The 17,435-nt window shown below is 28.6% G+C and overlaps 1 protein-coding gene across 2 annotated transcripts in view; it reads left to right on the top strand.

The window, feature by feature from the left end:
* The window catches only part of LOC132946080 (spondin-2), a 132,817-nt gene that overhangs the window by 109,261 nt on the left and 6,121 nt on the right, over positions 1 to 17,435 (top strand). For both annotated transcript variants that reach the window (XM_061015899.1, XM_061015900.1), the window contains exon 2: positions 13,639 to 13,883. In XM_061015899.1, coding sequence (XP_060871882.1) covers positions 13,639 to 13,883 — 245 coding nt within the window. The remainder of the gene's footprint in view (positions 1 to 13,638; positions 13,884 to 17,435) is intronic.

The raw sequence follows: 17,435 nt of genomic DNA, 5'->3' as shown, positions 1-17,435 counted from the left end.
TAAGTTAGGTATTGAATTTGACATTAAAAATATGAAAAAATACGTAATTATAACCAAGAAAACTTTTAGCTATATAAGCTACAAAAAATGGCTTAATTATCAAGAGTACTTGGATAAAAAAACTGGAAAAGTTCTATTAATGTACATAATGTTTCTCTGGTATCAGAAAATAAAAATTGTTTTTTTTTAGAATACTTATTGGTATACATATGAAATATATTGAACAAATTGCCACAAATCATGTTATTACAAATTTGAATAGAATCAAAAAATTGGTTTTAAACCAAGTGCTAAGAATAGGTTTCCCTATCAACCGTAAATGAAATGTGGTTTTCCATTTAACATTTTTAGGCACGCTCAAGACATTTTTTCACACTAATTTTAAAATGTATATGATTCAAGTTTGTACAAATTATGGTAAAAAATATAATGGTTAACATTTTTAGGTTAGCCTATATACACATTGAAATATTACAATTATAATTGTTTTCGTTGTGGAAAAAATAAAAACGGTAATATAAAATAACACAATCATTTATTATGTTATAACAAATTAAATTAACTTAAACCTAGTACCTACATAGTACATACACACTTCATTTTTATACATTTTACCATAAAATCCAGAAATCTAATTACACTAAGTATTTAAGGGAAAAGAAACTTTTTGAAAACTCAATGTAAGACTTTAATGTGTTAATGCTTTCACAAAAGCACGACTAACATTTATGTGAAAATCTCCCAAATGACTCAATTCACTCAAAGAAAAATAAACACTAAAATTATTTTTTGGAAACATTAAATCTAGGTATACAAATTAAACAAATACAAACATAGGTATGTACATTTTTCAATTTATAACAGATAGTGTTTTATAATAGACATTTTAAAATAAATTATCATGGGGACCAAAAAATAAATTGTAATATTGAATCTTTCTTTAAATAGAATAAACAATTTTTAATTAAATTAATTGCATGATATGCACTCATTTTATATTGTATCAAAATAAAAACAAACATCAATTATTAGATATCATTTTTTAAAACTTATTTCAATAAAATTGTAGGTATTTTAGAAAAATATTTAATATTTGATTGTGATAACATTTACAAAAATAGGTTTGTTATCGAACAGTTTATTCATTATATGGATGCATCAGATTTGTTATACAGAGATAAATGTATGCATGATTAACAATGAAAGTCATGGTTCTCAAAAATATTTCGTTAAACAGAAAATGTCGTTAAATGGAAGTTCTTTTTTGAGAAGTTTCACTGTATAATACTTAATTTACTATAAAATCAATAAATTAATATGTCTACATCTATATTAATAAATGTAAATGTGTGTGTGTGTGTGTGTGTGATCTACGACCAAATTTATCGCACTTATTTATTCATACTCATAGTTCTGAAATATATCACATAGATAATCCTATACCTAAGGATGTACACCTCGAAGAAAATAAAAAAAAAATGCATTTTAAATAGGAGTACCTAGATACAGGGACTTGTGAGCTCTGGAGGAAAAACAAATATTTTTTTGGTTTGTAGTTTGTGTAGAGTTGCCATTGATAACAGAAAATAAAATGGTTATTATAATTGGATATAGTTTTAGAACTGTAATTTATATTTGGTCAATACTACCCAAACAACTGTGTTAAGAATCTGTGCAGTTTACATTTAACAGAGTTTAAGAAGGGGTGCATTCACGGGCATTTAGTTTGTGACGGGCTATACTGAGCAGGTTAATATATAATATGTAGATAAATCAATAATTTAATAGTTTTACTTTAAAATGACTGCACGTACTTTTTTTTATTGGAAAATCTTACAATCTGTATTTCAATACCAATGAGTAAATTGGATTAATGTACATTGTACATAATAATAATAAATAGCATAAAGAAAATTACATGACGAGGGAAAACTATCGGTTCCATTGATAGAGAAAATTAACAGATTTTTTTTTAAAATAAATTTTATTGTTAATTGTTGTAACTTGATTTATTATTATTATATTTCATACCACTATAATACTTTTCATCCAACTCTAAAGAATTTGAATTATGTTTATACTGTAGCCTCATACTATGATATATACTATACTATTATACCAATATAATATTTACTTGTTTTATTTTTAACTTACTGGTATTAAACTTTTACTACGACACTGATTATGATACATTTATAAATCATTCCGTTAAGTAACGTTGACATGCTGTTTATATACTTTCAGTGATCATATTATATATCATTGTTAAATTCCACTGATTTGAAAAACGGTACCTAGCCAATTTAATAATACAATCATATGTTTATCGCATTCGTTCATAGGACAATGATATAAATATATGTATTTTTTTTACACTCAACTTTTAGAAACAAGTTATTGAAAATAATATTAAAAGTTAGGAGGAAAATAATATATTTACTTTTCGTGCACGGTTAAAGGATGTTAACAAGGCGAAAATTAATTGGGTTTGGAGTTGAAATGCTCAAGTCATTATGGCGTAATTAGGGATGAGTTTACCGGAACTACGATTTTTTTTCTCCTTCCGCCTGGCAAAAGATAAAAGTTTATTATAGTAGTGCACTGAAGATGAAAGAAGAGGCCATCAATCACTCCGGATGACGACGACCTAGGTTTTGACTCGACTGCGGTGATTTTTTAACGCCCTTTCCCATCTTTTTTCTCCCCTTGAAAAAGGATAATACTTGCATTGGAAATTCTTGAATGTATCGGTTTACTTTTCATTGTGATAAATCGAGATTGAAAATGATACAGAAAGGAGAATTGGATGTGATTTACCACCAACAGCTACCTCGGAACTTTCCATTATTTTTTTTAGAATGCAATGGCCGACCAGACAATGTCGATAATTACACTTGGGTTATTTTAAAAAATAGTTTCATGTAATGGTCTCGCGGTGAAATACAAATTGCATAACTTGCAAAATACTACGTGCAGCTACCAATATGAGTTAAGCATTAATACAACCTCCTTTCTTCCCTTTCCAGATGTGACATTTTAACGCCGTTATATATATATATATATATTGTATCATTATAATATTATATCAATCATTGAGCGCAAGATAATATTGGAAAACGTTTTTTTTTTTTATATTTCCAGGCCGGCAAACATGTTAAGTAAATTGGTTTGACAAAAAAAAGGTAAAAAAAGAGCAGAGAAAATCTTACGGAGCGTTTTTGTTAACCATTATTTCAAATGGTGCTCGCCAGAAGAGCGAAACAAGTCCGAGAGAGGGAGTAAGAGAAGTATGGGGCTCCATGACATCGTCGCCTTATTTATGTGAATCCGATTGGGCGTGGTAAAAATATTACCGTCAGTTTTTCCATCGTTTACGTGTGAACACATACAAACATACACAATTACGCATATATACACACCAACACAATCATACACATACATGATACACATTCACCAACACACACGCATGCTGCACGAGCATTTTCCCTTTACCCAGTTGACGTTGTTATTACAGCGCTCGTAAATTTCTCCCAGTTTGATACCTATATATTATATATCAACCCCTTTCGTATAACATTCAGTACAACTCGTGTATTTTTTTTAAACTTCGATAAAAAAAAAGTAATATTATTAAAATAAATACGTATACATGATGGCTGACCATGTTTTTAGTTTTATCATTTCACTATTACAGGAGTACAGGAAACCACCATGGGCCTCCCTGTACATTATATACTTTCTTCGGAGTTTCTACTTACCTGCAGAACTACGTATAACACTATTACACTACTGGTACCTATTGACTATTGTAAATTGTAAGTACCTAAATAACGTCTCCATTAGTATTCATGTTTGAACTTCTGCCCGTACATAATACAACACAATTTAGTATTTACTATTAAATAATTTAATTGTTTTTCAATCAATTGCTCTTAATATTAAAAATCGTAATAATTTGGAACTGATATGAGCAACAAATATGGCAATAATTATTAAGTGTTGAACAATAAAAAAAAAATAAAATATTGTTAGGTAAATACGCACATTGTTGGTTAATCACCCAACAAAACTTTTACTCAAACACATATGGTGTTAAGTACATAATGTTATAGCAATGCATTTTCAGAAACTAAATTTGATATACATATTTTTTAATGCGTAATTAATGTGAATAATGTAGGTATTAAAAACAAATATTATAATTTATTGTGAACGAAGCACAATACAATTAAAACCTAAGCCAATGAAAATAATAATATATTATGAAATTAAATTACATTTAACGTACAGCATTTTTAATTTATCACGGAGTCAAAGTTAGGTTAAGAATACTCATGGATTAGTCTCATCGATACTGGTTAATTGTGAATTTACGTCCTCATGTATTTAAATTGTGAAGTGCATGTGGGAGAGGGATATTTTGAGAATAGTAAATGCCGATTGGGTTCTTCATGGCGAAAAATAATATGGCATATTGTATCATCAATAAAAACTGTATATAGCTAAATACAGCTGTACAGTATTGTTATATTGGAATATTTTTTGAGTATCTATGAATTATTTAACAGTTAATAGATGGCAATACATTATATAAGTACTATATACCTTATAACACGTCAATCACATCGAAATAAATTCTATTTAATAAATTGTCCAGCTGTATTATTTTAAAAAAACAAATAACTGTATAGAATTTAATTTTCACCAAATATTTTTAAAATTAACATTTCAGGGCATAAGATAATTTTTAATTTTAAATTTTTTTTAGCATAATATATATGTTACTGAGCTGGTTACACCTTTTTTCCAACCGATTTTCATAATACTTTGTTTATTTCCATAGAAACGTAAATCAACAATAAAATAAAAATAAAATGTTTTTGGCAAAAATTAAATCAACATTAACATAATAACTGTAGTAAAATAAGTTACTTTAATAGCAATATGAAAATACATACAATGAAATATACTTGATATAGGCTGACAGACCATATCCACTCAGAATCGTTTGCATATGTAGATAATATAATGATTTATCATTGAATACACATTCAACCCCATCTATTACAGTTGCTAAAACGACAACTAATGTACAGCAGAGTGGTACTCACTTGCCCAACTTGTTAGGTTGTTAGAAATTTGTATTAATTTGTATGATTATTTATCAAATGTGTACAACTTATTTTGTACTCCACAAATAAAAGAAAAATTGGGGGTGGTGCAAGAGAAACGTTATTAGTTTGAACCAATTGTGTTAGATTGTTTTTTTCGGTCCCATAAATTAGTACCTACATAAAGTGTAGTGGATTAGGTGTACATGGATATTTTGGAAATATCGTAATGATATAATTTTCTATATTTATAATTCACCAAAATGTCCATCATAATCGTTACCTATTTGTTGTAATCATTATTTCGTATGTTGATAAATAAATGTAATATTTGGTATTCAATTGATATATTAAGGCATTAATTAAATAATTTTAAGATGCATAGTTTTTGTTTATTGACTTGAACTTAATAACTATAACTAAACATTAGAAGTACAACGATTAATGATTAAATGTTTTGTAATTTTTTTAAATTTCAATATTTTTTTGAATAAATTAATTTAAAACGTAATAACTTTTTTTAAAATATTATTTTTGGAAATTTTCTGACATAAGTATATTTCTTTAATTTCTTATTAACCATACAATTTTCACAATTGTTGTCATACGTCATACGCAACATCAAATTTTTTTTGTCAGTTCTTTCTGGTACACTATATAATTCAGAGCTATTATAATATTATAATCCAAACGTATAGTATATAAGAAGTTTGGTTTATGAGACATCAATTCACTAACCAATGTGTCTATCAATCACGCTTTTGTCTTCGTTATAGTTGATAAAATATTTTTATTTTTTCCAAACAGCCCCCGTGGGGTGGAAAGAAGAAAAGTTTTGAACAAAATATATCCATTCCAGCTATCATTTAGGAACCGAAAGTTGAAACTTCGTAAACAAAGGCAGTTTTTTTCCTTCTCCTCGGTATCGCCGTGAGATATTGCGAGAAAACTATTCGAACCACTAAGAGAATAATTTTTACAAAAGAAAACAAGACTTCCGTTTTTTACAGTTGAAATTCCGGATCCAATGGACATATCCGGTAAACCAAACACTTGACTGATGATTTACATCGATAAGTTTATATACGTTAATACATAATTACGAGTTGGAATAGTTGAATTAAATTTAAGTTTAGAGAGGAAACAAAAAAAAAATAATAATGCTAAAAAAAGAATTTGGTTTATAAATTTATAATTATGTTAAACAGTACCGTTAATTGTTATGATACAATTATAATATTAATAAATCGATGCACTGTATCCAACGTAATTATTTTTATCATGATTTAATGATTTCTGTTTACATCAAACTCAATACCATATTAAATCGAATTGAAAATTCCACACTTAATAGGTAGTTAAAATAATTATTTGCTGATCTGACCCAAGATTTCTAACGTCGTATACAAAACATGTATTTGTAAATCAATTATTGTTATTAATTCACTTCAGGTAGGTAACAAGTTTATTCTTGTATGATATACCTAATAATGCTACACTCTACACAGATAATATAATGGGCATATGTTTGGATATTTGGATTAAATATTATAATACAGGTACATACAATTATTTAGGGGGGGACGGAGTGGCCGACCCGAGTTCGATACCTCGGTTGCGGGCGGTATTTTTCTTCGGGCAAGTCACGGTGTCCGGAGAACAAGTGCCGCCATCCCCCACCCAGGCATGGCAGATACCTACGGGTGCCCAAATTAAAAATTCTGCCAAAACAAACATACACGTGTAAACTAATCTACAGTACTCTCCCCTACAGTACCACAGGCTAACCTAATGGTCGAAGCATTAACCCTAATAAAAAAAAAAAATTATTTAGGTATATATTATTTAAAATATTAATTTTCCAAAATAATAATATGCGTAGTATCTTAAATATTAGTCTATAGTATAGTTTATTCTAATTATACTAATCATTATAATATTATACAATATTTATTTATCTTGTTGTTTTGTTGACGGATTTTATGAGTCAGAAAAATGGTATTTGTTTTTCAAACGTGCACAATGTATTTTATAATCTCTCTATTTAGCAAAAAAAAAAAATATGACTATAATAGTACAAATTATTACAGTGTATATTGTAATGAAAATATTACTATCATTTACAGTTACAAGTTTCAATATGTCAGGTACAATATCATGAAGTCTCCGACTCCATAATATCACTTTTAAATTATAAATTTGAATGTAATTATAAGATCATTTTGTTAATTGTACTTAGTGACCACCAGGCCCCACTATCACTTGTAACCCACAAGTAAAAACCACTGATCTAGTACTCCAGGGTATACCTAGTAAACGAATCAAAAATCAACTCCCTCAACTATTCTTTTTATTTTGTGCTTGTTATCGTGGTAGTCTAATTTAGATATCATAGTCATAATTATTTAGATTAGTTGTTGACAGATGACAGTATAATATTTTTGGATTTATAGAGATTTTGGACTTATTATTTTATTGAACCTTATATTTATGACCTAAAACTGTACTTTAAAGATATCACTTATTTAATAGATTTTGATAAAATCGGGATATACGAAACTGCATTCCTTTGCCATGTCTGAGCCCTGAATTATGAAGTAATTAAACACCCGTTTAATGTTTTTATGTAATATCGACACATTTTTTATAAACTGAGCTCCACTTAAATTCCTATTTCATCAATCAATTTTTTGTAGACAATTTCCGGGTCTATAAAATCATGATTAAAAATTAAAACGTGACTTTTAATGTTCTTTATGAATTAAAAAAAAAAAACCCTTTACGACTGTAAGTGTTTCTAAAACCCGTAAAAATAATACTCATTTCAATCTTATACATATATTACATAGATTAATTGTTTTCCATAGGTACTAAATTTGAGCCCCTTTGTATCATGTTTAATTAGTTTTTAATTAATTTATTTTATAGATTCTTTACACATCGTTTCAGGTTATTAACCATATTTATAATTTTTCAATATACTAATTTTACCACCATTTTTTAATTATTTATAGGTGTAATTTCCTAAAAAACTTGCTTAGTGCTTGCCTACATTAATCAGAAATCTATGTACAACATTTCAAGTTTCAAGATCCATTAGTTTGGGTTGGGCGTTTTTGTGTCAGTCAGTCAGTTTATTTTCTATATATATCTTCATATACATATGGATATACGTGCTACTTAGAAATATAGACATTATTGTCATTAACCATCTTATAATATTACATCACCACTGTTATTGTAATTCTGATGACAATAATAACTTTTCCGAAATTTGAACTCCACACGATGACCTTCAGTTACGTACCGATTAGCCTATATACAATTATTTAATATTTTTAACGTTTCGTGTAGATTTTCAAATATCGGTGGTGTTTCTCTTGCGTCTACAGCTATGGAGTATACCAAGATAAATCGTTTTCATGAAGATATCTGTTAACAGGATAAGCTCGTTTGGATGTGATTATAATAGTAGTTATTATTTTTTTATATTTGGTCGGTAGAGGGACTCCAATATTTTCCATTGGTTTACAATCTGTTTCAACATGGACTATTTTTTTTTAACATTTTGATGTCACAAGCTACAGCGAGTGCATCATTGTCCTTTACTCTAGAATTTTGGCTTACAATGTAGTATTGTATATTATTAACTAAACAATTTGTTGGTCACAAAAGGCGTAAGGTTAACGTGTATTATATATAAATTTGTATATTTTGGTATACGATTTGTGGTGAATATGAAAAAAAAAAAAAATAAACAATAACTAATAACGTATATTGAGGTTTATATTCATGAGTGTGTGTGAGCGTACAGTGCATATAGTGCCATAAATCAACACAGAATCACCCCTCTAATTTGGATGCGTTTATTAAACACAAATTTATTAACATTGGAAACAATTGTGTTTTGTTTTCGGCGTTTCCGAGCCAATAACGGTCAACCGAGGAGAAATATTATAAAAACTGAATGGAGTTATGTGCATTGAGTGGGGATAGAGGGGTGGATCAGAGTGTGTGTACCACGTGGATTTGTGGCAGAGGCAGTGGTAGGGATATGTGTAGAGGGGGTGGGTAGGAGGTTTGTGAACGCGGAGATTCGATAAAAACTCAGTATGGACGACCACGAAGTATGCACGCGGGGTTGGGTTAGAAATATATATTAGCCCTGGAGGCTCCATAAATCAACGAATGTTGCTGACAGTTTTGAGCCACAAAGGCCGTCTGTTTTATTCATTTATCAACATTATTATCGTATACATAAAACAGTGCATATGTATTTATATAGCCATCCACCCTCCTTCTCACCCTTCATGACGCAGTAACTGAGTACCTAATAACTATTTCGTTGTTGCAGAAAATCATTCAAATTATAATTATATTACGTACTTATTAGTATTATGGGTTTATTATAATAAACTTAAAAATTTAAGCTAATAATACCTCGTTCATATTGAATGTAATATTTTTACATACCATAATATTATTGTTATCTAAACTTACGTTTCCAATGGATTCACTACAACATTCACTTTTATTATTTAATATGCTTAAATACAATTCGTAATATTTTCCGATAGTTAATTTAAAAACTCATTATTCATTAATCAACAAATATAACAACAATATATTGTTATAATACGCATAGGAAAAAAAATTGAAAAATCCGTTCACTCTGTGATCAATCATGTTGCAATACGAGTCAAGTTCTTAAATTCAAAGATACCAACACCAGTAGTTGTCGTTAAATTTAAAAATAATGACATATAACTGAATTTGTAAAACAAAGGTTCTAAAAGTAGTTAAGATTTAGCTAAGTACTCTTGTATGTTTGCACATATATAATTTTTTTTGTTTAAAACTACCTGATTTTAAGTCCTTAAACAATTATGTATACAATTTTTGAGGATATTTTTCAACTACAAAAAGTAATCGAATTGTTCTCAGTGGCCTGTACCAAAAATATTACTGTAGCGACTTCTGTATTGTATAGTAAGGTATACACGTATATAATTGGTATGGTTGAGTAGTTTTTCCTGAAACGAAAAGTGGTCGAACGGTCCCCAACGTAATAACAGTATATGAAGAACTTAATTAGCCTATTAGATTGATTTGGTATCAAGTACCTATGGGGTTTTCGTTGGCAGTACGCCAATAAACACTCGGCCGAAAGGAAAACGTTGCCCAGTTGGCTCGGATATAGCCGATATAGGAATCAAAACTACAAACCTTTAAAGTACCATTCTTATATAGACAGTACTGTGCCCATAAAACATAATAATCAAATGCATATCACTCTTAGTTTTCGTCTTTATTTTTAATGACATTTAGGTTCTTTGAATATTTTAAATTCTGAGCGGAGAGATGAATTTATTGATTTTGAATGATGTGTGTGTTGTTTTTTTGTGTGTCATCACTTTTTGGAGCAGTAAAAATTGTTCAATTTTAAACTTTAGCATCTTTTCCCGTAAGAAAGTGATTCTAGTTGTATCAATACTAATGTAATATCTTGACGACTCATTCCCATATTGTTATTAACTACCTACTTTTTTCTATATTTTACCAGTATTGCATAATTGTTTTCAATTTTATCGCATGCTTTTAATTCCAGTGCTATTCAATTCACAGGTGTTATCTAGCTATTTAATCTCTTAAATCAACATTGATAAAGTCTAAAATTATTTAGTTTTTCATGAGAAAGGTAAAGTTATTTAAATCACCCATAACATGTCTACGTTTTTTATATTTAGTCTCCGTCTGATCGTTTTTGAAATACGGAACAGTAGTATGGCACACAAATACAGCTTAATTGAGATAAATTGCGCATTGAATGCATCCAAAACACATTTTGAATGATTCAGCTATTACTTAAATATAAAACACGCACCACATGAATAAAATAATCATAGACAGATTTTAAATTAGCTATTCAACTTAATAAAACAGATGGACATTATATCTCTTATAAAGCGAACAAATAGAAAGAAAAATACCCAAGCCCCCTTTTGGAAATTAAGGAAAAACTTCCGATGGACGATACTGAAATTGGAATGAAGTGAGAGTACTTATTTGACTGAGAATAGAAGTTTACTGTTCAGCCGTTGCATGACAGCTTTAAAAAAAAGGAATAAACTTTGAGAAGAGAAAACACTAACCTTGATAATATTCAAACAGTGAAACATCTTTTACAATGTCAACAATTTAGGATCAACTCGCACCAAATAAGAACACTCCCTCAAAAACATTGCAAATTGTATTAACTCACCCAAACGCAAACTTTCCAAATATTAAAACATATTATATAAATAAAAAAAAAATGTATTAATCGTCAACTATTTAATAATAATTGTAATATAACAGAAGAAGCACTAATTTTATAATATTTATATAATATTAATTACTACCTAATTACGTAACATAGTAAGTACCTAATACAATAGAGTATAGGTATATTGGTAAGACATCACATGGCCACATGGCACAAAAAAAAAAGGTGGATAAGTGGGTACCGCTCTGCTGTATTATAAGTGTTATGTGAGTCACTGTAATGGATGTGTTAAATTCAATGATGTAATATCATATTGTATATAACATTACAAACTAATATAAAATATAGGCTATAACTATAATATAAACCTAGTGATGATAGTATGTACCTAATATCCATAGGTACATACTACATAATATATGAGAGATTGGTATACAATTATTGTATGTTACTATATATTCATATTATCATGTATACAGTACATGACACTGGTATATACATATTATTTATTTATATTTAACTATAATGTGATTAAAACACTTAAAATATAACGACATATCATCATGCAACGGTGACACCTCGCAAACGAATAATAGTTGTTGCAACTCACAATGTCACCTATTTATAATAATATATCGTATTCATATTTATGTAAAAATTGTTGATATCAATGTATTGCGGTATTTGACGAGATAATTTATCAAATATCACATACGTTTACGAGCCGTGTAATAATATACATGATAATAATAACTGTGTGTTTAAATATAATATATTATGTATGTATGTATGTATGTATGGAAACTGACCCTTTTAATGTTACTAAATTCCGAACCTAACAATGATGAAAAAAAAAATCACTTTTACGTTCGACCTTTTTTATCTGCTCACCGTTCCTGTTTCGAACGAGTTGAAAACTAAAGAGTTCTAATTAAAAAAACGCAATGACCTGCAACACTGGTTTTAACTTAATCAATTCAAGTAAAACATGATACGCAAACGACCTTTAAAAATGGCCGTCGTCAATACAACGTTGATGTAAAATAAAATATAAAACTTACATCAACATTAAACCAGTTAAACTAAATATTTACCTTTAAAATATATATTATCATGATTCAGTCGTATAATACGATCGTTGTTAGAATGTTTCATAGCTAATATCTGAATTGTTAGTTTTTTTTTTTAAGAAAATCGACTTTTAAATTTTCTTATATTATAATAACAACAAGTCAGTTTAACCGGGGAGATTTCTCTACTGTTTAGTAAGTTTCGAGTGTACTTTTTGTCCTTGTCATTAAATTAGTAATGGATGTGTTAAGTTTAAACTAAATAATAAACCATTGCATACGAAAAATGGCTTTAAACAGAGACCGTGTGTCAGACACTATTTCTAAGGATATTTTATATTTTATTTATTATATTACTATAGGTATACAAGTAGTTTTTTTCTATTATTAGTACAGCATTTTCAACAACTTATGCTTACAAAACACATCACATAGTGTGTTACTGCTTTTAATTTATAAGTCAATACCCCGACCCATAGAATGTCGTGGTAAAAGCAGCTTGAAATTTATAAGTCAATACCCCGTCCCATAAAATGTCGTGGTAAAAGCAGCTTGAAATTTAAATAAAATTAGTCTATATTTTGAAATTTATATTGTGCATTAAAAAATGTCAAGTACCTAAAAATTATATTTTTTGATTTACAACATAATAAGTAAAATCGTATGAAGAAAATTCGTAATTTTTGTTTCAATATACAATTTAGTCAAAATTAAAAATTAAATTTAAAAGGTCTTCAAAAAACATGTCTATTTATTTTCCCGTATTTTTAGAATGTCGTAAGACCAACTTTTAATGAACTTTGATTTGCATTTTTGAGTTGGTTGAACAAGTTAAAAATATTTATTTATTGAAATTTAACAAAAAAAAAATACAAAATCAAATATGCGTAAATATTTCCACATTTCTATAATTTTTTTTCCCCAATTATTTTACAACCTACTATAGATCCAATTTTCTTCCAGAAATTTTGCTTAAAGTTAAAATTGATGCATTTTTACTATTACAAAAGGTGATGAGGAACAAAAAAAAATGCACACATAATTGTGAATCCATTACATTCATCGCGCCACTCAGAATCTATAATATATGAAATATTTAGGAGTTAGCAGAGCACACCATGCAAACCAGTTCAATGCTCCTATATGTTCAATGCTGCTATATTTTATCATTATATATATTTTTATTTTTTAGGCAGATCGCATTCCAGAGATTATACCATGTTCCGAGAAGGCACGCCGGCATCTGAAAGTGTTCGCATGTTTGCCAAAACGGGGCGCAGTGACAAATTGGACGATGGTGGCGGTGAAGGATTGAATGGAGGGAGTGGTGGAGGAGCAGTAGAAGATAAGGTACTAAACACTTTTGTAGCACCCAGCGTGTCGACAGGGGCCGCCTGGACTCAATCACAGTTCTTCGTGGACGGAAACCATTCTAGGGTTAGTATTGACTAATTTATTACCACTTTAAAATAATACAATAAACTTAAATATTTTATGGTTATAAATTTATAATATTGTCAATTAAAATCACGGTTCCAAGAAAACTAAATTATAATATAAGTGCGGCCAGGTAACAGATTTACTAGCATTTGGATATTTCTTCAAAATATCAAAATATCAAAATTTTAGTAAGATTAAAATATGCCATGTGAGTTGTGATACATAGAACAATAATGTATTTTTTTCATGACTTAGGATTTTATGTTTATATTCATATATTCAGATGTTTCCCTATTTTGTAGGTACATATAACCTACTTATTTGCGTAAATCAATATAATATGTTAAAGAATCTGAATAAGAAACCAATAAAAACAGATAAACATATAGTTACTGATATATTATATTTAAAATTATATTTTTTAATATTTAAAATCAATAACGAATTTAATGATATACTTACAAGATACTCATCATAAAATAATAACGAGTAACCTACAAGACCCAAACGAACAGAGGTGAGTCCAATATTTCTCATAAAGTCATAACCCTTGTGACTTCTAGCACCAAACCAGGAACTTACATATTACCCAACTCATAAAACTTCTCCATTCATCGAAATTATATTGTAATATTCAAGGTAACAATAAAACATGGCTTGTAATTTTACATTATATTATTTAACTAAAATGTTTATCAAACATGAATATCAATTTTGTGCAAAATGTAAATTTATGCATTTAAATATATTACTTATTATAGGTATAGTGTATACCTAAGTCCTATATCTTAATTTTTACTTATTCGTATAGTTCTCCTTTAGGTTATAGTTTGGAACTCTAAAATTCTTGTCACGAATTTTGTTTAAAACAGATAAAGAGACCTATAACACGCCTATATTTATACTTTCGAAATACTTTTTTCTAACATGCTTTTAGAATATAAAATAAGTTTTATTCTTTAAAATATTAAGTAGTAGGTAGGTGTAAGTACCTAATAATTATCTACACATATTTATATATTTTTTTGAGTCTGTAATCACCTTTTGGAGAAGTAAACATTTTTCAACGTTTTAGTTTAAGGGTGTTTTCTAGTAAAACATTGGTTCCTAATATTATTATTTTTCGGGATTACATCGTTACGATATTAGTTATCCACTTATCCAGAGAAGGTTTTATATTGCTTATGAATAAGTTTTCCGTAGACGGAAGTTAGAACATTGTGGATGTGGTTATTTTTATCAATAATAAGACACTTTTGGTTTATAGATCTATAATAATTATTATATTTAAAATAGTACTTTACCGTATGTTAATAAGATATAGTTTTAATTATTGTTATAGATGAGTTCGTTCCTGTTGATGGATACTGTCGTATTAACTACTGTGTGCCATTTTAACAATAAATAATAATTTAGACGGGTCAAAAAGTGTTGAGTGTGTATATTTTGTGTTGGTCAATCCTTATGATGAGTGTTTAGTGAATAATATATATATATATTATACATACAACTATACAAGTGGATTGTAAAAATTTTTCTAGGTACATAGTTGAGTTTTATAATTTCTTAACTATTATAATTATTGGGATATTCTAAAACAGTTAAGCTAGGTAAAACACATTTTAACCTTAACCATACTTATTAATTTTGTGGTGTTACATAAACCATATTATTTATAAACTCAGCTCAATTATGTTATTAAGATTATTATTATTCATTGATACAGAATTTTGATAAATTTAAACAAGCGTTGAAGAATCAAAATGTATGTGTAACTCACGATCTAGATGTATAGGATAGACTGATCTAACCTAATTGTGTTAACATTTTCATGGAAATAATATGGAATATTTTATTTGTATAAAATGTTTATTTTTATAAATAAATAATTAAATTTTGAATAATATACTGTCGTTAACACCGTGACAAATGCATATCAAGATTTGATATCAAACAAAGATTAATTTAATAACAAATAACTTCAATAATTTGTATGGTTAATAAACTATTGGACATCAATAATATATACACAGATGTACTAGCTGTATTCACTTTATAGATATATTCGTCGTACATTGTAATTATGTAAATAATATATAATAAGCGCGACAATTCAGATACGTGTTATACAAATATTTTGTATAATTTTTGTTTAGGTACCTAACTTTAATTTATTAGTTTATTTCCTCCACACAATAAAGATTGATTTTATTCTCATTTTTAAAAACTAATTCTGTAAGAATTCAAATTATTTCCCTGATGACTAGTTATTTGATTATATGCTAGAGTCCTAGCATTGGAGGGGTCATCAGTAGACGGAGCAGGTACTGTGGATGAAAGCAGTATACAATTTTAAATGAAAAAAAGAAATAAAAAAAGCATCGAACATTTACACCGTCTCTGCAATTGTTCGAGTGTAAATTCGTTCTGTTTATTTTCATCTGAGTTCTCTTTTTTTCTATCCCTCCACGCTGACTCAGCTCGATACACGGAATTAATTTTCCGCCGATTACCCGATGTTTTCCCATTCCTTCTTTTTTCCACCAGGCATACACCACCGCTACTTCCAACATCACCCTCAATAACCAGTATAATTGGAAATCCACATAATCATTCAGGGGATAACGTAAATGTAACTTACGCTTTTTTTTTAAACACAAACACTTATGTACAAGTATCAATAATAATAATTAGAGGGCGGATGTTTAAGCATTTATTATAGTTTTTAATAACATCTAAATTAATGCGGAGTAAGATGGAAATTTGTATCATCACTCAAAAAATTCAAATTTACCAATTTAATTTTGCATATTTGTTCGGTCTTAACTTGCTATCATATTTTTATGTTCATCATGCGTTTAGCATATTTGAGGTTTTTCGTAATATATATATACTCGACACGACTAATTAATAGATAAGATCGTCCCGCGGCGGTAGGCCTATGTAATACTTGTGGTGGCCGACCGGGAATAGCCGGAATATAACACAGTTTGATAAATATAGTATATTATTTACACAAATGTAGGAGCATAATATAATATACCTGCTATCATATTGTTCGTATTTGTATGAAAAAATATCGATGGGCCTCCTCAAGGGAGGTTATGAAGACTGCCCCACTTAGAAAATGCAAGAGCATGTCACCTACACTATAAATTATCATATCGACGTCTTTAGAAATGTACCTATACCCATCTTATGTCAGTAATTTACCTACTAAAATTATCGGTTGCGGATTTAAGGAGGATGGGGGTATTTTTACTAACTCACCAACATCTAAATAATTACTGTTAGCCATAGTCTCTAGTAATGGTACTAATGGTAGTAATGGTCACAAAAACATAATAGTGATTTATAACTCACACTACAAGAAAAACGCATTTACATCGCCCTTATTTTAAAACACCCCCTCAATCTTTACTCAAGAATTTATAATATACTTGGTTACAATATTATATTCCACATGAATCAAGCTGATGGTACTAATCACGGTAAAGCTGAAACAAATAATAATCATAAACTCTTCAATCGTTTTCCATACTTAAGTAC

Source organism: Metopolophium dirhodum, chromosome 6, assembly GCF_019925205.1.
Source record: "Metopolophium dirhodum isolate CAU chromosome 6, ASM1992520v1, whole genome shotgun sequence".
In the NCBI taxonomy this organism is placed as follows: Eukaryota; Metazoa; Arthropoda; class Insecta; order Hemiptera; family Aphididae; genus Metopolophium; species Metopolophium dirhodum.
This window is presented reverse-complemented; position numbering and strand designations above follow the sequence as displayed.